Below are 24574 nucleotides of genomic sequence, written 5' to 3' on the forward strand. Positions count from 1 at the left end.
TTGCGAAATATGGGAGAGAGTGTCACAGAAATGATACAGGATTTGGGCTGGAAATCATTAAAAGAAAGGCGTTTTTCATTGCGACGGAATCTCCTCATGAAATTCCAATCACCAACTTTCTCCTCCGAATGCGAAAATATTTTGTTGACACTGACCTACATAGGGCGGAACGATCACCACGATAAAATAAGGGAAATCAGAGCTTGTACGGAAAGATATAGGTGTTCATTCTTTTCGTGCGCTATACGAGATTGGAATAATAGAGAATTGTGAAGGTGGTTCGATGAACCCTCTGCCATGCACTTAAATGTGATTTGCAGAGTATCCACGCAGATGTAGATGTAGATGTAGACAATGAAGTAATATTTAGCAAAACTCCAGCACTACTGCGTGCTTTTTAGGCAACCAGACAGAGCATAAAATGCTCTCGTTCTCACGTAACATAGTATTCTGATTACAAACAGGAGTAATGAAAATTCCTAACTTTAAAAAAGGTAATTTTTCTGAGTAAGCTACGTGTCATGCAAAGGCATACTGCAGGAATTTCACTGTACTGTTGAATAATGAAGCCACTAAAGGTATTAATTAGTCAGTCATCTGGTAATCTCTTAGCTCCTTCCTTATCCAAATCCAAGAATTACGTTTCATTCCTGGAACTGTCATTTGCTATATTGATAATGAGTTGATCAGCAACAGAATCCACATTTTCCGCTCTCCTTTTATCATGTGCCATTCTATATCCTGCCAGCATTCAGCGGTGACATACAAAAGAGCTGTGTGCATGAGTTCCAGTTCATCTGGCAGCTTAATGGCCTTGTTATTTCTCGTGACAAATCCCTTAACTTGGCTCCAGACCAGTTTTGTTGGGTTCATATTGTAATGGTACGGTGGCAAATGTACAAGTTCAGCACCTGTTTGGTGTGTTCAATGCTGTGAAAATGATTGTATTTTCTATTACACTTATCACTCTGGTTCGTGTGAGACTACATCTGTGGTATAAAAGAATGGACAAAGTCCAAATAAAGAGTATTTAAAGAATTTATATTTGAAATGAAAACAGGTATTTCATGTGCAATATTTAATTAGAAACAAGAAGATAGGCATCATTCATAAAAAAAAATGATATGTTTTACAATTACAAGATGTTGGTATTTCGAAGAAAAAAAAGGGGGGGGGGGGGAGAGGAGGAAGACCAAGGTGGGACTTGAACCAGCAATGCATGAACTGCACTAGTTTATAAATCTACAACACTGTCGATTGCACTATACATCAAATGTATATTTGTATCAAATACAGTCCCTCACAAAACTACAAAGCCGGTTTTTTTGTGAATTTTTGAAAAACATTAAGAACAACCTATTTCTTGGCACTTCTTCATCATGTTCCACATGCATGTTTCACTACAGAGCAGAAAGCAGCCTCTGCCATTTTCATACTGTGTGTAAACAGCGCAACAATCAGATCACAACAGTACAGAGATGGAGACTACATGATTTTTGAAATAAAAACTAAACAGCTTAAGTGTGATTTAAAAAAAGTTGATGATTGTTAATAAATTAGGATATCTTACAGTTTCATTTAATGTAACTTAGTAATAAGATATCAAATACGTAAGTAGGAACTACTTCCAAGAGCGTACCAACACCAGTGGACGTATGCTACAGCTTCTGACCAATCATCATGTTTGTGTTTGTTTACATCAGGTTTATTCGTATGATGAACAGAGTATAGAGATTGTTAGAATACCCACTGTAGTTGGCAAATTTGGCAGTTTTTGTCTTATATGTCTACCCATACCTAAAGAAATTTGTCACTGGAAATCATTTTGATTGTAATGAAGGGGTAACGGCACCCACAGATGATTATTTAACAGCTCTTCTAGATTTGCTCTTCAGTGATGGACTCTTCTCATTAGAAAATAATGGATGGAGTACACAGACTACACTGAAAACAACTGCGTTAAAATACAGTTATTCATTGTTAGACTCACAACTTTTCATCTTGATATTGTACATATGAAACCATAAACAACAGAAGCTGTCAATTATAAGAAAGCACCACAATGAGCAGCTCACATTTCTGGCATGTTATTATTAACATGTTTTCCTAGAATACTCTATAACTGGAGTCAAGTCTTCTATTAGGATTAGTAATCAGTAATTTATTTATTCAAGTATCATATTAAAATGATATCGGATCTGTCAGCTTAATATAATAAAAACATGGGTCATATGAATACTTACATGTGTTTAATGAGGACAGGACTGGCTCTTAAATGTTTACTAGTTTTCAACCTGCCAGGTAACTCAAGAATCTTACACTTTATTCAGTGAACTACCAATTTATTTTGAAGCTGAATGTCTGTTGTTGATGCAGGTATGCAACACTACAGCAACAATTAATATAATTTTGAAAAAGCTTTTATTTATGTTTTAAGCATAAGCACAATTTTCATAGCGATAAGACTTACATAGCGCAGAACCTCTTTTCATTACACGTCGATATCAGCTTTAAGTTTTATGGAGCCCCTTGTCCGAAACTTGGAAAAAAATAATTAAATAATAAATATTCAAGCTCACACTGTACTTAAGTTTGAATGGGCTGCCTTGAAACAAACAGCAGGTGATCAACAATGATCTTGTCATGAATCATGGTTGCTGCCACTATTTTTATTTACTTTTTATTTTTTCTACAGTTCCCTATTGAGGATGGCATAAAAATTTTTATACACATTGTTTCTGAATCAAATGCCGAATAATATGGCATAATTCCTATTCCATTTAAATTGAGTTTTCTCAGAATAACTATGAAATACCATGAAAACTGCATTAAATATGAGTTCTAAAAATGCTGCATACAAACCACTTTGAACTTAACAATATTATCTTCATTCTGAATTTTATTTGATAATAGTACTTTGCTTAGTTTCTGAGTTATGAGTCACAGAATTGTGTAATTTCATTAACCTGCAGTAACTTTGACCCATAAAAAGACCCGGAAGCATTTGTTTATCACAGCTCAAGTTTGTAAATAATATTAACTTCACATCAACTTTAGATGACAGAAAATTGACCCCCCCCCCCCCCCCACCACCACCACCACCTTCCCAACAAATAATGCAAGGTATCCTGCTGTCCCAAGTGAAATGGAACAGCGCATACTTGCAAAAATTTAGCTTAATGATATTAAAAATGAAATATACCGTACACATTTCATTTAGTCTCTGAAAAACAAAGAAAAATTACTGATAAGAACTGCATTTCAGCAAACAAATCTATTTATTGGCCATGTTGATAAAATTAAAGAAATTTTGGATTGTATAAATGCACACTGACAGTCATTTACCCTGCAGCACACACAAAAATGGAAAAATACGAAGAATAAACAAAAATGGTATACCATATTCGCTCCACCACAAGAGGTTATGCTGGCTTGTGTCAAATTTAAGTACCAAGGTAGAACATTATATACAATACACTCACCCACATGTGCCTGTAGTGGTTAGTCAGTGATCAACATTTCACATGGTCTCCATCTCTTTCTACTGCAACAGTTAATAATATTTAGCCCTTTCATATTTAGTGCTGAAGCTGAGGTCATCCATTGCCCACTGTCAATGGCATTCAAAGAAAAGCAAATCCAGCACACACTGTACCTTGCCTACAAGATCACCTGACCTCAATCCTACAAATTTTTCTGTCTGGGGTCATCTCCAAGGTGAAGTATGTAGCAGTCCAATAGGTATGGTTGAAAAATAGAAGAATCAAACTGTGCAATTTTGTCAAGATTTACGAGTGATCAAAGCGTGTTTAAAAGAATTCGTCACTCACTGCAAAGACAATCACACTAGAGCATCTACATGGGAAGATTACAAGAAGTACGAATATGCAGTAAACTGTAACATGTATCATGCTAAAGCAGTGTTGTATTCTTTGTTAAGGTAGGCAACCGGCAAAATTTGAGTCCACTTGTACAGGACTTAGTCGAAAAGTTTACTTTTAAAATATGTTTGAACAACTTAGGACAATGTTTCATATCAAAGTCAGCGGCAGTATCGAAGTCAGTGGCAGCTCATTACAAAAAATTCGTAATTCTTATGAAAGTGTCTTTTTTGTGGACCTAGGTTTACTGGCATTTTTTTACTTCTATTACTGTACATTACACCGGTGTTATTTTTTATTATTAATAGTCATACATCCTGAAGTCCCTTAGTACAGTGAACAGTACATCTCTTTGTGTTAGGCCTTGTTTAGAAATATAGCTTCCTAACTGTTGTCCAAGACTGCATTTGCATATCAGTAAAATGAAATGAAATGTGTGTATGGCTTTATTGGTCAGGATATTTGGCCTCTTGGTGCAAGTCTTTATATTTGACACCACTACGGTGACTTGTGCATCGATGATGGAGAAATGACAATGAGGACAACAGATACACCCAGTCCAGAGCAGAGCTAATCCATCCAGGCCGGGATCAAGCCCAAGACCCGTGATCAAGGGTCAGCAACGTTAACCATTTCTAAAGCCTCACACTGATTTCTCCAACATGCTTTTTTCCTTTACCTCCTCTTCTTTTTCCTTGTTCAACTTAATTCTGGAAATTAAATTTCTTCATGCTAAAGATGGAAAAAGACAGACAAAAATGTCCCTTCTTTGTGATTCTGTTAATTGCTCTGGTCCAGTAAATACAATCAGCATCCCCAGAGCATCATTGGTCCTCAATGAATTCCAACTTGTATAATTCATCAATGCAAACTAGGAGATAAGATTAAAAACTTTTGGAACCACTCAATATATTTCCTGCTGTATATTTGTCATATGATCCAATGTTGCTGCTGCAGATAAGACTGGTAGTGTAATATGTCCAGAGTAATTGTGGTAATTGCATAGTAAGTGAAATGAGCCATGTACCAAATATACAACCGGTGTTTTGTCTCTGGGATTATATGCCAGTCCAGTTAGAAAATGACATTCAAGTCAACGGTGTTAGGTCTTGTTCCAGTAAATAAAGCCAATTTCTTCCTATCTACAACCAAACTGCATTTTGATCTCAACAAATGAATCTGTGTGTGAGTAGATATCCTTTAACTGACACTTTCTGCAGGGAGTATTTCAATTAAATAATATTACTAGTTCCTAAGATCCCACACAAAATGCATACCATAAGTTGAAGGAGTTTAATAATAAAGATAAGGTGATAAAGTGAGGCAGTATAGTTACAGTATAACGGAAAACAGTATATACTAAAAATAAATTTGTTTCCACATTAGTTTGTTTCCAGGTTCATGTCTGTAGTCCCAGTACACACTCAAACCCCCACACAACAGTAGCGTAGCAAGCTGTTAGAAGAGGTAAAACAAACCAGCGCAACTCAGTGATAAAGAGGAGTATCATGCAATAATTTATTTTCATCAGCAGTGGTAATGCTGCTGTTGTTTCAGGCCAATTCAGATGGCTAAAGAAGGCATTTAGATCTGCTGGAGACAGATACAACTTTTTCTGCTGTTGCTAAAAATTAACTACAGCACAATACTGCACTTTATAACTGGGCTGCATCAGATTTTTCTGGTCCCACTAACAGTGTGCTACAGGACTATGGTGGTGAGGGGTTCAGTAGTTACCAGGACGGCAAACAAATACCTGCAAACAAAAAAGAGTCAGTTTATTTATTCGAGTTGATCGTTAAAAATTTACAACTACCCCTTTACAGAAGTCTGTGCTCTGTTCACACCTGATAAAGGGAGACCATGTAATGGCTTCTGCAGATGGCCATTTGAAGTACTGTACATGCTCTGTTTTGCTGCTGCTGCTGCTGCTGCTGCTGCTCCTCCTCCTCCTCCTCTCTGCAATAAGAGCAGCTATAGCCTGTCTGTAAGCTGAAGAGCTAGCAATGCTTGTGGTGAAAGATACAAACTTTTCTGAGAGAACACTATAACTGTTTAACTACAGGCACATCAAGAATCAGTTTCTTATGTAGCAGCACATGGCAGGTAACATAAATTCTATTCAATGTGCAGAAGAGTTTCAAAAATATTGTACAATGAAAAGCTTTGTATTGCAATGCTTATGTGACTATATCTCTTTGTTTTATTGTGTACTCTAACTGTCGGTCAATAGCTTAACTGTTTGCACAAAGAGACTTGTGCTATTCTCTGTGGCGTGCTTGCCATCTGGGCGACAGCAATTTAAATAATAGTGCATGGAGATGTCCTTTGCCTGCATTACAGAGTGCAAAGTGTTAAAGTAAGATTCCATACCCAAGTCAGCAATATGGATACAAAATTGCTATCACGACAAGGTATATGTGTAAGTAAGTGACTAAGACTGGAGAAGGTGTAAAACATGAATCCTGGTTTTTCTGATCGAAAAATAGCGACCTCTGATGTTTCACATCAACAGAAAAAGATTTGACAGGAAAATAGCAGCTTATGATGTTCCAGAGCAACAGAAAAGTAATTGGCGTGAAAATCGCAACATCCACCACGCAAACAGAGCAGAAATTATCTCCGCGGCAATAATCACAGACCCTGCGAAATCATCTGGAAAGAACTGAATGCAAATATCTATGTCATCTAAAGCTGGAGGATTTAGTAACTAATTTCTGTATTCCATTCATCTACAGCTGTATTCCATAGAAGTTCCCTGGGCGTGTCCAAGTACCGCACTGCTACTAATTTAAAATGTGCATTGTAGGATGACTGGTATAAGTTTGTGAAACAGTCTGTACATACACTTGGCTCACAGCTGGGTAGAGATGATGTGGACTTGCCTGCTTGCTCTTAAGTTTGCCTACGAACTATACTTCATCAACTTACTTGTTCTCACGAAGCTAAACTTATATTGTTCCCTTCCTCCCATGAAAGAACAATCCTCAGCAGTAATGAGACTCTAATGCAGGTTAAACTCACTGATTGATCAGCTAGAGAGGCAGAGAGTTTTACCGAATGTAAACACGAAATATTGGGGTTGTGAATAGAAGATTGATATTATCTTTGATTCATCAATGCTCAAATCAATACAGATCAAGAACAGTCAATCCAATATGACAACCAGAAGCTTTGATTTCCAAAGAGGAGACCATTACAGGACAGAACTTATGTGAGAAACAATGCTGTGAAATTTGTCCTCCCTTGAAACTTCCTGGCAGATTAAAACTGTGTGCCCGACCGAGACTTGAACTCGGGACCTTTGCCTTTCGCGGGCAAGTGCTCTACCAACTGAGCTACCGAAGCACGACTCACGCCTGGTACTCACAGCTTTACTTCTGCCAGTACCTCGTCTCCTACCTTCCAAACTTTACAGAAGCTCTCCTACAGGAGACGAGGTACTGGCAGAAGTAAAGCTGTGAGTACCGGGCGTGAGTCGTGCTCCGGTAGCTCAGTTGGTAGAGCACTTGCCCGCGAAAGGCAAAGGTCCCGAGTTCGAGTCTCGGTCGGGCACACAGTTTTAATCTGCCAGGAAGTTTCATATCAGCGCACACTCCGCTGCAGAGTGAAAATCTCATTCTGGAAACATCTCCCAGGCTGTGGTTAAGCCATGTCTCCGCAATATCCTTTCTTTCAGGAGTGCTAGTTCTGCCAGGTTCGCAGGAGAGCTTCTGTAAAGTTTGGAAGGTAGGAGACGAGGTACTGGCAGAAGTAAAGCTGTGAGTACCGGGCGTGAGTCGTGCTTCGGTAGCTCAGTTGGTAGACCACTCGCCCGCGAAGGGAAAAGGTCCCGAGTTCGAGTCTCGGTCGGGCACACAGTTTTAATCTGCCAGGAAGTTTCATATCAGCGCACGCTCCGCTGCAGAGTGAAAATCTCATTCTTGTCCTCCCTTGCTTTCACCTGAACAACAAATTCACACCCAGCATCCAACCTTGAAAAATAGATACTAGTTTTACATTTGATTTAAGCAACAGAGTAAATGATCCAAGAAGGAGGGGGAAATGACATATGCTTACTTACATTGATGAAGAGTTCTGACGATTCTGTTTTGGTGACACGTGGTTATGCACTATTGCTCTCAGCACCCATCTGTTATACAGAGCTACAGCAAATACTAAATGAGATGGTCCCGATGTCACAGCTGCCTCTGACATGCTGTTCACATCAAAATCCTTTTCTTGTGCCAGATACTGTAAGTCATGGAGAAGTGTAACTTGCATGGGCAATGGTAGCCTGCAAACAAAAAAAAAAAAAACAAAAACTGAAGACAGTTGCTGACAGCTAGGCAAAAAGATTATTAACATTAGGCAGCAATCAGTTTCAAAATTATATCAGAAATAAAACTAGGTGTTTTCCTATTGGAGAGGTACAGCCTTTCCCCTGTCCTACCGAGAAATGTCTCAGTCTGCCAAACAACACTCAACCAACACAAGACATGTTGCCTGGTGTGAGAAGCCACTGTTAAGTAAAATAAAAAAAAGGAGCACTAACAGGGTGTCAAGCCTTGATCCTTGATCCAGTTTCTTGAGACTGTCAACAAGCCAGATGAAGTGACTTGTAATGTACAAAACTGAACTGAGCTCTCTTCATAACTGTAGAATGGTGACACGGATTCACTCACAGACATTGCAGGATCAGAAGAAAAGTTCTCCATCACTGACTTCACAGATTGAAAGTGCTTACTGTAGAAAATCACAGCTTAGATCCTGTTGCCCACCTTGTTATCACTAGCTCCAGAGGCAGAAGTAGATCAGGTAGCAGCAGCTACCTGGTGCTGGATATTTTAAGAAAACCTTCTTCATTGCTGATATCTGAGTGCAGTATTTACTTCTGTGAACTGATGTCTACTTGTCTCTGCCACTTGTTGCAACGCATAAGCCGTATATGTCATTTGCACTGAGTTTGGATACAATATATTAAATGATTTTCCCACTTTCAACACGAATGGATCTGTGTACATCAACAGAACCTTCTTTTCTTTTATGTCACCGGTCATAGTATCTTAGTCCATCATTAATGAATTTAGCAACTGTTGAACTATTTGTTGCCCCCAAAAGTTTATAATAAATTAATTAAGTTTTAGATGCAGCCTCAGTGTCCAACTTGCCCACAGTTAGATTAGCCATGAAACAGCCTACAGTATCCATCACCTCATCAGCAGAAATCCATACAGCTGCTTTGCCAATTACAATCCTGATTTTTTCCAATATCTCAAAACAGCAAGAATCCAGGTAATTCTTCCTGAGAGTGGACTAGTCGGGAATGTTGCAGTTACAGTATTTCTTTAAGAAAGTTTAAATGCATATAGCTGAAGTTTGTTCCAGTGAATGGTCCCTGGAGTTAAGGAAAACACATTTCTTTGTAAAATTCACTATTAGATTATCCAGGATTGTAGGCTGACCGTGCAACTATGTAAGCAAAGCATCTTTCTTTGAAGAAATCTGTTATTTACTCCTAAGGTGTAGATTGGTTTGAAAATGTTCAATTTGAGATACATTGTACATCCTATATGTTTACGACCTCCAGGTGTTCATACAGGAGCTTTCGTGCACTTTACAGTGAGTTAAGTTTCGTAAATGCAGTAACTAACCAACTGATAAATTTTTGCTAGTAGAATTTCTTTTATACAAGCTGTTTGCGAAAAGCATTCTACAAATGGAAAGCGAGGTATGGTGTCTATGATAATCAAGACCCGCTGTATCATAAGGAGGCACAATGGCACTCACTTATTTCTGAGTAAACATACATAGAACTTTATATATGTGATTTTCAGTTTGTATATGTAGCACCTTAACTGGAACAAGATCATGTTTGATTTGATCACATCTTTTGCTTTACTTCAGTATGCTTGGAAAGAGAAACTAGTTGTAGTCGGCAAGAAAGTTTGCTCACAAAATAAACAAACAAATTGTTTATTTCTTATTTCCAGTGAGGTCAAGTTGCCTCCTACATTACTATGTCAATTGAGTGAATTACTTCCTGTATTATTGACAGAAGCTTGTCAAAATAATTGCACCCATTCTCACAAAGTTCTAAAATTGCTATGGATATTCGGGTCTTCCTTCATTAACATGAAATGTGTGCCCTTGCATCCGTTCCTTCTTTCCAGGGCCGAACAAAACAATTTCTGACTTTTTGTCGTCATCATCATTCTTCCATAATCCTGAGGGTTACAGACACTGCCAGGGCAATACTTCCAAAAAATTTGGAGTACGAATTAAAATCCATGGAGAAGAAATAAAAACTTGCAAGGTTTGCAGACAACATCATAATTCTGTCAGAGACAGCAAAAAGGATGTTGCAGGATGAACATCAACAAAAGCAAAATGAGGATAATGGAATGTAGTTGAATTAAGTCACGTGGTGTTGAGGGCATTAAATTAGGAAATGAGACACTTAAATTGGTAGACGAGTTTTGCTATTTGGGAAGCAAAATAACTGATGATGGTCAAAGTAGAGAGGGTGTAAAATGTAGACTGGAAATGACAAGAAATGTGTTTCCAAAAAAGGGAAATTTGTTGACATCAAGTATTGATTTAAGTTTCAAGAAGACATTTCTGAAAGTATTTGTATGAAGCATTGCCATGTATAGCAGTGATACATAGACGATAAATAGTTTAGACAAGAAGAGAATAGAAGCTTTTGAAATGTGGTGCTACAGAAGAACGCTGAAGATTAGATGGGTAGATCATGTAACTAATGAGAAGGCACTGATCAGAATTGGAGAGAAGAGGAGTTTGTGGAACAACTTAACTAGAAGAAGGGATTGGTTGGTAGGATACATTCTGAGGCATCAAGGGATCACCAATTTAGTACTGGAGGGAATCGTGGAGGGTAAAAATCATAGAGGGTGACCGAGAGATAAATACACTACACAGATTCAGAAGGATGTAGGTTGCAGCAGTTACTCGGAGATTAAGAGGCTTGCACAGGATAGAGTAGCATGGAGAGCTGCATCAAACCAGTCTCTGGACTAAAGACCACAACAACAGGAAGGTCCTCTATATGGCCCATAAACAGGTTGTCAAGGAGGGCACCATGTGGGCGCCCATGGCTGTGAAATGGATTTGTTTTTATACCTTCCCTTCAAAGGAGAAGTAGTTGTGAGTAAGGATAAAGTTAGAAGGTTTATAGTAGAGGAGTCAGTTAATTGGTAGAGGCCTTCTGTCAGGAAGCCACTGCGATTCGTGACAGAAGTTGTGGAACATTTGCCTGCAGGTAGGATGATTAAGTCATCATCTTACTGACTTTATCCTAACCTAAAACTACTGTTCCTTTGAAGGGAGGGTATGCTGTGTCTCTCACCAAGGACTTCACTGACAGGCACTATCCTTCAGACCTAGTCTGCTTCCTATCTCCCATGCCATTTCCCATCACACCCTTCAACCTCCCACTACCCCCCTACAACCAGCCACAAATGAGTGTCTCCTTCGTCACCCAGTACTACCCAGATGGGAACAACTGAACCACATTCTTTGCCAGCAAGTAGCAGTCTATCTATTCCTACATTGTTGATATTCCTACCTGGAGTTCCCATTGTTTTAGTTTTAGTGATGAAATCTTCTCTCCAGCTGAGTGATTGCACTGAAATTCCACGATGTCTCGAAGAGTGTCATTCTCATCTCTTCTGGCGAAGGGCCCAGATTGTACAGGCATCCCATATACATACCCAGAGTGGTGGCTGTCATTCCACCATGCCTTCCCCCAAGGAACAGGGTTCAGCAATATCAAGGTCATCTTTCGACCACCATGTAAAACGAAAGATATTTTTGGCTTAATAAAGAACAAATTACAATAGCGAATATCCGGCAAATATAGCATCATTTGAGAGTGTGACCACCAGTACATCGATTAAACACAGCCCTCCCAATGCATAAATATTGTAGGAATGTGAATTATTGACCCATAATTGTCAAAATTGTTTTTATCTCATCTCTTGCATACCAAGATAAAAATAATGGCTTTCAAGAGGTCAGGGATTGCTGCATGCAAAGCATGAGATGCATACATCTAGGGCATTAAGGTACATCATTGGCAGAACACACTCTGAATGAAGGACATTTGTTCAGATTTGAGGAAAGAAAAATTTTGTATTTGGCTATTGGCTTTTGGAAGAGCATCACTAAAGAATCAACTGAGATAATGCTCCATGACAATCTTGTTAACAGTGACAAGGTGAGCAACTAACTTTGGCTCAGAACCCTGCACTAGCTGCTATATGCCAAGAATCAGAGATGGCTGTGATTCAGGTATACTTTGCCAGGGGATGATGAGAGTGATACTCACAGCCACCATGACAGAAGTTCAACAAGATTTCATTAGTATTATATGTTGTAAAGTCTAGATTCAAGCCTAAGTTTTATTGATGATGCTGTTATGTTTGCCTCTAGTGCAAATAAACTTCAACAACTAATGGAGGAACTTAATACAGCATGATTGAAAGAAGTCTGTCGAAGTCAGGTACAATAAGGCTAAAATTATATAGAACTAATGTATTGCACTTCATGGGCAAATTACTTAGAGTGATACATGGAAATACATTAGATGCGCTGAAGAAAATGGTCAACAGGAAGTAGTGGTATTGAGAAGTTTCGCAATTGATCAGAACAAGCCTACAACCAAACAAGGGAGTGGAAATTAAGTTCCTGTCTTCAACATAACTGTAGAATTGTGCTCTAGTGCAACATTTGAGAAAGCATAAATACTGTAGAATTGTGAGTTATTGACCAACAATTGTCAAAATTGTTTTTGTCTCAGCTATTGTGCAACAATACTAAAAATAGTGGCTTTTGAGAGGTCAGGGAGTTTTCCAACATCAAATGTTTGGTTGTTATATCTGACTAACTCAACGGTGCATTCTGCACTATTTGGAGTTATGGGTGCCTAAAGGTTTAATGTCGGCAGTTAGCCCTGGCCAAGGACGATAAATTACGCATTCACACCTTCGCAAGAGACCACCAGTGAACAGTCTCCAACCAATCACTTTGTCTTAAGCTTATGGCTCATGCATGACAGCACTGCAAAGTACAAAACTGTTTTGTATGGAGAAGGATAAAAATGTGTTTTGAAATGTATATGTCTCATTGGTTGTAAATAGCACAGGTTTTACTAATAACATTTGCTGTTCATTACAAACCAAATGTATCTGAACAAATGTACAGTACAGGTAAATTCCTGGTCATCTGTAAACATATAAAATAAACATTTCTCTCAAGGATATGAATGAACATTAATCACTCAGCTGGCAAGTACATACAAGAAACCCAGTTCTGAAAATAAAACCCAGGAGAATAATGATGCTGCACTTCCTACACAATTCACTGAAAACAACATATGGATAGAAAAGGCTGTGACCATTCTACACACATCAAAAAAAGTTTTGCATCACCTCAGTTCAGAGAGTTCTGGAACCTGTACAGAAAACTGGAACACAAATCAACATAAACATCATTTCCGCCCTTTTTATTGCTCATAAAAACCAGACACTGGATGTTGTACCATGATACAGCGACACCTCCAGTGGTGGTGGTCCAGATTGCTGTACACACTGGAACCTCTAATACACAGTAGCACGTCCTCTTGCTTGATGCATGCTTGTATTCGTCATGGCATACTATCCACAAGTTCATCAAGGCACTGTTGGTCCAGATTGTCCCATTACTAAACGACGATTCATTAGGGAACCTCCACCTTGCTGCACTTGCTGGACAGTGCCTGTAAGATGTTCAGCCTGACCAGGTTGCCTCCAAACATATCTCAGATGATTGTCTGGTTGAAGGCATATGCGACACTCGATGATGATGAGAACATGATGCCAATCCTGAGCGGTCTATTCGGCATGTTGTTGAGCCCATCTGTAGTGCGCTGCATAGTGTCGTGGTTGCAAAGATGGACCTCGCTTTGGACACTGGAAGTGAAGTTGTGCATCATGGAACCTAGTGCGCACAGTTTGAGTTGCAACACAATGTCCTGTGGCTGCGCAAAAATCATTATTCAACATGGTGGCATTGCTGTCAGGGTTCCTCTGAGCCATAATCCGTAGGCAGCAGCCATCCACTGCAGTAGTAGCCCTTGGGCGGCCTGTGCGAGCCATGTCATCAACAGTTCCTGTCTCTCTGTATATCCTCCATGTCCAAACAACATTGCTTCGTTTCATTCCGAGGCACCTGGACAATTTCCTTGTTGAGATCACTTCCTGGCGCAAAATAACAATGCGGTTATGACTGAACCATGGTATTGACCATCTAGGCATGGTTGGACTACAGACAACACAAGCCGTGTACCTCCTTCCTGGTGGAATGACTGGAACTGATCAGCTTTCAGACCCCCTCTGTCTAATACATGCTGCTCATGCATGGTTGTTTACATATTTGGGCAGGTTTAGTGACATCTCTGAACAGTCAAAGGGACTGTGTCTGTAATACAACATCCACAGTCAACAACTACCTTCAGGAATTCTGGGAACAAGGTTGATGCAAAACTTTTTTTGATGTGTGTATGTATGTGAGAATATTAGAAAATCATAGCTTAAGATGGATTGTTTGAAATCTGATACTAAATATTTTAATGGGCTTTGTGATCCCAAAATGCTAAATAACAACCTGTTAAACAAAAGTGTGTTGACTTTTACGATATTTTGAGGATCCTCACACCTGAACCAGAGCCCTCATCAAAGGAAATAGAACTCAGGCTACTGGGACAGTAGTAAGTCATTACTCATCACTACTGATCATAAAAATAAAACTCTACAAAATTATTTCTCAGTATTTCATGGCTATTGAGTATATTGAATCTTCCACATTTAGTTTCATTAGTGTAAGAAAGAAAGAAATCTTCAGCTAAGACTACAACGAGATTGTCAGATTTTTTTTATCCGTTTAGGAGGCAGTCACAAATATCCATTTCTGTGCATTTTTACTGTTTGACATCTTCATTTCAGACCTTGTTAAGAAGCAAAGTAATACCAAATAAAAAAATTATTACTTACTTGTTCTCCAATATATCAAGGTCCCATTTAAGATACGCTGCTATCTTTAATGACAATATTTTCAAAGCCAAGTTTTTGAGGCTTCTCTTCCCAACGCCGTCATCTGGCTTGACCATATCACTTTCTGAATCAGTGGCTTTGGTTTCTTGATCCTTTTGCTCATTATGAATTGACAAGAACTTGATGATAAGATCTGTTGGAGATGGATCTGAAAAACATTTACTTACAAAAGTCTCCTCTGTATTTCCCCAAATACGTAAAAAGTGTATTATGAGGCATGTTTTTTAAGTAACTACCGTTTTGAAATTTAAAAAATACATGCTAAGATATCTCAATAATTTTACTTTTACATGAAAGCCTGTACCTTAATCTACTTTTCTACATAATTTCTGTCAATATTGAGGCACTTGTCATAACACTGTACCAGTTTTTGAACACCCTCCTCATAGAAGCCTGACTTGTTAACCACTGCATCACCACTGTTTTGACTTCATCATCGTCTTGAAGACGCTGACCGGCCAGGTGTTTCTTCAAGTGCAGGAACAGATGGTAGGCACTGAGCGCAAGATCGGGGCTGTACACAGGATGATCTAGAGTTTCCCATCGAAAAGATGTGATGAGATCTTTGGTCTGATTCGCCACATGCGGACAGGCATTGTATGGCAGCAAAACAATGCCCTTGCTCAACTTCCATGGACTGTTGCTTTGATTCTGGTGTGATGTAGGCCACCCATGTTTCATTGCCCGTAACAATTTGGCTTAAGAAATTATCACCGTTGTTGTGGTACCACTCGAGGCAAGTCAATGCACTGTCTAAACGTTTGGTTTTGTGCACATCCATCAACATTTTCGGTACCCAACGTGTGCACAATTTTTGGTAATTCATGTTCTAGTTCACAATGCCATACAAAACACTACGAGAAACATTAGGAAAGTCATCCCACAAGGAGGAAATCGTAAAGCGTCTGTTTTCTCTCACTTTATTGTCCACTTCCTGCTCCATACTTTCATTAACGACCGAAGGACACCCACTCCGTTGTTCATCACGCACATTTGTGTGGCCGTCTTTAAATGCTCTCACCCACTTTCTTACCATTCCATCACTCATAATGTTTTCTCCGTAAACTGAACAGATCTCACGATGAATATTGATCGCTTTTAGGCCTTTAGCACTAAGAAATCTTATAACAGACCGTACTTCACAGTTGGCGGGACTCACGATTATCGGAGGCATCTTAAACACTCAGTACACAATATAAAAAAGGAATAATCAGACTGTAATGGCGTCAGTGTGTAGATTAAAGTACAGGCTTTCATGTAAAAATAAAATTATTGAGATATCTTAGCACATCTTTTTTGAATTTCAAAACAGTACTTACTTAAAAAACACTCCTCGTATAAATACATACCAGGATTGCTTTTCTGAAGATGTTCTTGTAGCAACTCTGGTTTTAGTAGGAACTCAAACCACAATATTGTGTCTGGAGATATGGGCACAGTTCCTGGTCGCAATAAATCAACATCCATTTCGAACGGATAGATACTTGCATGGATCCTGCTGTCAGCCAACCCTTTTTAATAACTGAAACATTCAAGTGACAACAATCAAAGGAGTGAAAATGTTTAGTAACTACATTGATAAACTCTAAACATTATGAAATCCAAGGAATATGTGATACGCGTTCCACTCAACAATATGGAAGGTTTGAACAGTGCTGTTACAGAAGAATTTATTTTTTGGTGACATATCATTCGTCACACATCAATAATAAAACTGAGTGATATAGAATTTGTTTTGATTTGAAAACTGCAGTTTGGTTCATGACTCCCTGACAACAATATGTGTTTTGTACATATCTCTTATGTAGTGTTATTTTAATAGAGTACTCTTGTGTTTTTAACGTTTATCCATCTTTTGTAGTAGGGTAAAGTGAGTGAGTACACATGTGACCTCAAATTATAGAAATAATTTCTTCCATGTTGCATGACTTAACACACCACCACAACAATGGAAGATCAACAATCACTACATATAAACAAGATGATCAGTATTAATACAGCCGCAACATCCAAATTTTGCCGGTGACTTCATCACAAATGCACAATTCAACTACATCATCAATAACTCCAGCAACTCCAATACAGATACCAGTTTTGTGGACAACTTTTCCAACAGAATGTTTCATTTGAGAGCAGTGCATTTTTCAGCAATGCCAAAGACAAATTAGACCTTACCTTTACTAACATGGATCAAGACTTAGTAGCGTTGCCCATCTCCAACCAATCATATCAGAACTTTAAAGGTACAGTAATAAAGTACCTGTCAGTACCTAAGGAACAGCATTTCCAATGCATCCTACATGAAAAGGCCATCGGAAATCGAAGACCATGCGAATTGTTATGGCACCTATGTAATTTGGTGGGTCAGGAAACGCAATAGGCCCTACATAACATGTGGTTCAATCACCTGCCATCTACAATAAGTATGGTTTTGATGGTACATGGCAATTTATCATTATTACTTTAGCAGAAAGGTGGACACAATTGTTCGTTTTTCCCCTATGGCACTTACTCAAATGTGTTACAACAAACGTAGTGCCAGACGCCGATTCATGACAATGTTACAGAATGAAAGGAAAACATCAGAACCTCAGATTGATGCCACCCAAGCTGAGGCAGATTGGGAAAAACATAAACTCCTCTTCATCTTAAGAGACCTACAGTACTGTTTCAGTATCCTAGAAGAAGAAATTACTGTCAACTGCAGTGCAAATGATGTTCCGTCTCCTCAACAGCACAGCCACAAGACAGAAGTCAACAAAGTCACACTTCTGCACGGTGCTGGCATGACATTAAGCGAAAGGAGATCTTCGTTCTGGCATTCCAAATCACGTTATGGTGTGACCCTGAAAAACATCAACAAAGCCCATACATTTCTGGGACTCAATGTGAAAATACGTTCCAAGTTGCTCATGGTCTGTCCCAGCTGAAGTTCACGCTTCTGCAAGCATTGTTTTTCAACGCTTTACATGGCCATGAGATGACAAACAGTGCTGCCTGCTGGCAAAAGGTTGTTTACATTGTCAACAAATCGATGTTGGTTGGCTCACTTTCAGACCTATTGGCAATATAGTTATCACAACAATATTTACGCATGTGCACCTGGACATTGTAACCCACTTACCTACTCTAACAGGTACCAATAATTGTTAGCAATAATAGGCTGATCTACTCGTTGGCTCGAAGCTACATCATTTATCAAAATTTCAGCAGAAACAGCAGCTCAAGTATTCATAAAATGGCTGAACTGCTGAGGTCATCAGTCCCCTAGAACTTAGAACCACTTAAAGCTAACTAACCTAAGGACATCACACACATCCGTGCCCGAGGCAGGATTCGAACCTGCGACCGTAGCGGTCGCGCGGTCCCAGACTGTAGCGCCTAGAACCGCTCGACCACCCCGGACAGCAAATATTCATCCCCACACAGATCACAAGATTCATGGTTCCAGCCACAGAGACCACAGATTGTGGCCAACAATCTGTGTGCTTGCTTTTTACTGATCTCACAAAACTATGTCCACTCTGAAATTACAAGCTACCACCACGAGCACCAAAATGGTTGAACGACTCCACAGAACACTCAAAGTAGTGCTCTTGTGCCACAGAAGTACATGGAGTGAAGTACTGCCTGTCATACTATGGGGTTTAAGAATGACTGTGAAAACAGGCACTGACCTGGCCCAAAGCCGATCTACAGACAACAAATACCCGTTCCCGCACATCTCTTATAGAGCACCAAGAAGTAACAACAGCCTCAATCCACATACTGCAACAGTTATCACAGACACTGCAGCACACAACCCAGTGACACATTCCAGAAGCACCAGCCTGCCATGGCATCAAGCAAATATTTTTTCACAAGGACCTTCAGAATTGTTTGCACATTTTGTTGTGTGTTGGCGTAGTCAAGTCGGTGTTGTTTCCCATTACACTAGGCCGTATCAGATATTACACTGCTGTTTGCACACCTTCATAATACTTCAAAACAGTGAAGCCACAACAGTCTCGGTACAGAGAGTGAAGCCTGCTTACGTCACAAGCAAACAGCTTCAGAGATGCCCCACACAGCCTCCACAATACAAAACCCACCGGCAAGCATCTCTTTGAGAACAGCACCCCCACAGCTTCAGTGGATGAAGAGGCTAATGATACAGTTGGATCAGCAATACCTGTGGGATGCGACTCACTGACACTCAAAGCTCCACCTCCACCGGGTTTTATTTCTCATGCAGGTTGAAAAATTAAGCATACCATACCGTGTATAACAAGCACTCCACTGTTTAGCCCAGCATGGACATATTTCCGATGGAAATCCACCACCACTAGCATCATCGTCGCCACCCCTGGCAGCCACCTACCCCAACAAAGTTCCAACTACAGTGTCGGAATCTTCCAGAGTCCTGCTAACTAGAGTACTGTGGCAAGTATGCGCCAAATTCCCTTCAATTCCCAGCGGACCCATATTCCATAAGCAGACTCTTCAGTCAGCAATAATGACATGGCTTAACTGCTATCCTGCATTCACAGAAAACCAGAACTCTTCCCTTGACAGAATCACACAGTTGGTCACTCACCATTCCACACTCAAAAACAGGGGGGTTACTGCAGCAATATATCTTTCATCACACACTGACAGTGCGAGAAGTTGAGGTAAGTGATAAGAGTGTGCTTCGATCTGACAACTGCAGTTTGGTTCAGGACTGTGTGACAACAACATGCAAAATCCAGGATGAAATGTAACAATATTATGAGAAGGTAAGTTGCTACTCATCATATAGGGGAATGCTGAGTCAAGACTAACAATTATAGCTTTTGGCTGTTAAGGCCTTCGTCAATCTCACACACACACACACACACACACACACACACACACACACACACACGGAAATGCAACTCACACACACGACTGCAGTCTCAGGCAACTGAAACCACACTTCGAGGAGCAGCACCAGTGTATGATGGGAGTGGCAAGTAGGGGGAGGGGGGGGTAAGGAGGAGGCTGAAGTGGGAAAGGGAAGGATAGTATGGTGGTGGTGGTGGTGGTCAGCGAAGTGCTGTAGGTTAGACTGAGGGCTGGGGAGAGGTGGGGATGGGAGAGGGGTGGGGGCGGGGGGGGGGGGGGGGATGTAGTGGGTTGAAGTAGCGGAAAAGGAGAGAGCAACATGTGTTTTGTATCTATGTCCCGTGTAGTGTTATTTCAATAAAGTCTTTCATAATGTTACTGTTTATCCATCTTTTGTAGTGAGGTAAAGTGAGTAACTAAATCTTAAACTACACTTGACTCAAATGTTTCTATTTAAAAAGAAAATGGAGAAAGTAAGTTGCTGAATCAGTTATTTGTCTGAAAACTAGATTCCACAGTTTTGTAATAAGTTTTTCTAAAGGCAACTGCCATATTTTATTATGCAGCAGGGTAATTTAATAATTCTCTGAAGTCAGAGAGTTTATTATTGTTGTCTATCTTAACATGATATCCAATGCCAAAAAATCTAACAGAGAGAACAACTATTTTCTGTGTAGCCCATTTTGAAGCAGAATAACTTTAATATCTCAGCTAACACACAAGTTAAGTGGATTAAACAAGCACCAAAATTACGTGCTCCTCTGTGTACTATCATCTGAGAAAATCCCCATTTACAAATTTTGAATTATTCACTAAATAAAATGGGTGTTACATTTATGTGACTCACTCTGTACAGAAGGACTGTACAAAGATAAGGAATTTTAAAGTAATATTAGAGAAAGGAAAGAGGAAGTGAAAAAAGATGAGATGGGAGATGTGATACCATGAGAACAATTTGACAGAGGACTGAAACTCCTAAGTCAAAAAAAGGCACCTGGTATAGATGACATTCCCTCAGAATTGTTGAGATCCTTGAGAGAATCACCCATAACAAAACTATTGCACCTGGTATATAAGATATGAGGAATAAGCAGAGTCCACAAAGACTTCAAGGAGAATCTGATAGCTCCTATTCCTAAGATCACATGTGCTGTAAAGTGTGAATATTACAGAACCATTGTGGTGTCACCGCCAGACACCACACTTGCTAGGTGGTAGCTTAAATCGGCCGCGGTCCATTTAGTACATGTCGGACCCGCGTGTCGCCACTGTGTGATCGCAGACCGAGCGCCACCACAAGGCAGGTCTCGAGATACGGAATAGCACTCGCCCCAGTTGTACGACGACTTTGCTAGCGACTACACTGACGAAGCCTTTCTCTCATTTGCCGAGAGACAGTTGGAATAGCCTTCAGCTAAGTCCATGACTACGACCTAGCAAGGCGCCATTAGCCTTACATAGTTTGATAGTTATCGAATGAAATGTCTCATCAAGAATGCTGTATTCACATCAAAGAATAAAAGATAAGTATTCGAGGAGCTGCATACTTTTCTTATGAGAATTCACTACTTGTCCTGTTCCAGAATTCACGCCCGTCTGCGTTAGATAGCGTGCATTTCGGCCTCCTCTATCTATAAGGTGTTGGCACATTTGCCAACACATCAACCATCAGTTTAATTAGCCACGACTGCAAAATAATAACACACATTATTTACAAAAGAATGGAAAGTTTGGTAGAAGCCAAACTCTGTGAAGATTATTTTGGATCTCAGAGATAAATAGGAATACGTGAGGCAATACTGATGACAACTTAACTTAGAAGACAGAATGAAGAAAGGCAAATCTACATTTACAGCATTTATGGATTTAGAGAAAACTTTTGACAGTGTTGGCTGGAACACATTCTATCAAATTCTGAAAGTAATAGGGACAAAACATAGAGAGCAAAAGGTTATCTGCAACTTGGATAGAAACAAGACTGCAGTAGTGCAGAAGAAAGTGAGACAAGTCGTAACCATCTGACGTTATTCAATCTGTACAACACTGAGCAAGCAGTAAAGAAAACCAAGAAGAAACCTGGAAGGATAAATAAAGTTCATGATGGAAAAAAAAAAAAAATCTTTAAGGTTTGTCAATAAAACTGAAATCTTGTAAATTGTAACTTATTCATGTGATACTGAGGGAATTAGATCAGCAAATGAGACCTTAAAAGTAGCAGGCGAGTTTTGCTGTTTGGGCGGCGAGGTAACTGACAATACCCAAATTCCAGGACATATTAAATGCAGACTGGTAATAGCATGAGAAGCTTTCTGAAAATAAATGCACAAATTTTTTAACACTGAATATAAATTTAAGTATTTCTCTGGAGCACAGCCTCACATGGAAGTGAAACATAGGTGATAAGCAGTAGAGACAAGAAGAAAATATAAAATTCTGAAATGTATTGCTGTAGAAGAATGCTGAAAATTGGGTACATAGACTGAATAATTAGTGAAGAGGTAGTAAATCAAACTGAGGACAAAAAAACTTTATAGTATAACTTGGTTAAAATAAGGGCTTGGCAGATAGGACACACCACGTGGCATCAAGGACTAGTCAGTTTGGTTATGAGAGGAAGTGGTGGTGGTGGTGGTGGTGGGTGTGAAAGGGGGGGGGGGGGTGAAACTTGTAGAAAGAAATCAAGATTTGACTACAGCAAGCTGGTTCAAGTGGATATATGTTGAAATAGCCATGGAGAGAAAATGTTTGTACATCCATATTTAAATTGGATGAAGGTGGGACACAGCTGGTATAATTTTTATTAAAAATGAAACTCCTCCAGCTGTACTCAAGATTTTATTTAAATAAATCAAATTGATTTTATTTAAATAAAATCTTGAGTACAGCTGGAGGAGTTTCATTTTCAATAAAAATATAGAGAAAAGGCTTGCAACTGATATACTAGTATAGAAAGCTGCTTCAAACCACTCTTTAGAATGAAGGCCACAACAACTGTTCTGCCTTGTTTTTGTTAACTAAAAGCTGTTCCTTTGACAGAACACACAGGTCATGTCAATGCATCCCCTACTGAAAGATGATAACAACAAAATCTGCTTAGCTCACATAGGAGCTGCTAGTTGGTGCTCGCAGTAAATAATGGAAAATCTAGACAAAAATTTGGTCACGAGATGAGCTAAGAGTCTACATCTTTGTGTGTGACATAAATTTAATGGACTGAGATTAGGGAGAGACTATAATACTGTACAAAGTTAGGAGTTTCAGAATCCATCAAGGTCATAACAGATAAGCTAAAAGTGGGGAAGGTTGGGGTCTATCCTGGCATTTGACACAAATAATTTATGGAAAACACAACAAAACCAAAATCAGTATTGCCAAGTTTGAAGCTCAATCACAAATAAGAGTTCAGCATCTTAACCGCAGTGTCATTTCTTACAATTTGATTTACTCATCCAGAGATCATTTCACGATAATAGAGGATTTTATCGTCACAATAGAATGAAAATAAAGAGGTCAAAAAATTATAAGGGCATAACCACACTCAAGTCCAAATCCAAAAGCACGGTCGCCAATGAAACACAACACTTAATGCTGAAAGTATGTTTATTATGAATGCCAACATGCAACTAGAACAGAACTGATCTCCTGGACAGAATGTGCTGATATTTATAAAACATTGAATATTCCAGAATATAAAAACATAAGAAATTTTGAGACTCTTGTAGCAAATACAAATCTTAAATAAATAGTAACTGCTGATGACTGAGTTTGAATTGGTGTCTGTAGCACACCAGCCAGCGACACTAATGGTACACCACACTTTAAACTGAATATTGTGATTCACGACCAAATGATGATAACCTCTTTCACCCAACCTGTTGTACGAAGCAAACCCATCTGATGTGACTACAGAACCTTCTTCCACATATTCTTCTATCAAAGATGTCAAGACTTCCTACTTAAACTATAACCTCTGGCCCCTACAATGACCCCCTATACTTTATAAATTCCCCGCAGACTTCTCTACAAAATGAGAACCAGTCGACTACAGTGCCACACGAGACCACTGCTTAGTGCATGACAGATTTGCAAGAATACTCATAGCAAAAATAGTAGGTTAGCATGACAGTCACTTCTCGCCCAATGATTGCAAAAATGTTATAGTTGATTTACGGTCACTCATTTTCTGAAGCAGAATTTTCGCAGTAAAAACAACTGACTCATCCATAATGAACAGCATGAGAAATCAAGAACTTAAATCATGACTATTTATAAATCACGACTACTTTCATTAACAAACAATGCCGAAAACAAATTATGAGACGAAAACAAAACAATCTACACCAAATTTTTAATATAGGCGCGTAACGAGGAAATCCAGAGAAATCATTTAACATTCATCGACAGCAATGTGCAGCACAAACAAAATAACATCACACATTAAGTCATTGGTCAAAGCCGACGCGTGGTATCGGATACTAGAATTGGCAATAAGTAGCAAGTCAAGTACAGATTTAGAAATAGTTGCTAATCAAATTTTCACTGATATTAATAAGTGGTTTAAAGCTAATCCTTTGTCATTAAACTTTGAGAAGACCCACTATATGCAGTTCAGAACCTGTAAGAGATTTCCTTCCAGCATGAGTATAACGTATGAAGATATGCAGATTGAAGAGGTTGAAGGTTGACAGTGTTAAATTTCTGGGATTAAAACTCGATAATAAATTCAGTTGGGAAGGGCATACCACAGAATTGCTTAAG

At 39.2% G+C, this 24574-nt stretch overlaps 1 protein-coding gene and 1 non-coding gene across 4 annotated transcripts in view; one reads left to right on the forward strand and one right to left on the reverse strand.

The window, feature by feature from the left end:
- The window catches only part of LOC126416727 (integrator complex subunit 8), a 153049-nt gene that overhangs the window by 116978 nt on the left and 11497 nt on the right, over nucleotides 1–24574 (reverse strand). For all 3 annotated transcript variants that reach the window (XM_050084545.1, XM_050084546.1, XM_050084544.1), the window contains exons 2-4: nucleotides 16321–16493; nucleotides 14912–15119; nucleotides 7945–8157 (exon numbers count right to left, since the gene is read on the reverse strand). In XM_050084545.1, the coding sequence (XP_049940502.1) occupies nucleotides 7945–8157; nucleotides 14912–15119; nucleotides 16321–16438 (539 nt within the window). In that variant the 5' untranslated portion in view covers nucleotides 16439–16493. The remainder of the gene's footprint in view (nucleotides 1–7944; nucleotides 8158–14911; nucleotides 15120–16320; nucleotides 16494–24574) is intronic.
- Nucleotides 7363–7437, forward strand: Trnas-cga (transfer RNA serine (anticodon CGA)). Its single transcript has one exon. It is a non-coding gene; the product is annotated as a tRNA-Ser (tRNA).

The sequence above is a fragment of the Schistocerca serialis genome, chromosome 8 (genome assembly GCF_023864345.2).
Source record: "Schistocerca serialis cubense isolate TAMUIC-IGC-003099 chromosome 8, iqSchSeri2.2, whole genome shotgun sequence".
NCBI classification, from domain to species: Eukaryota; Metazoa; Arthropoda; class Insecta; order Orthoptera; family Acrididae; genus Schistocerca; species Schistocerca serialis.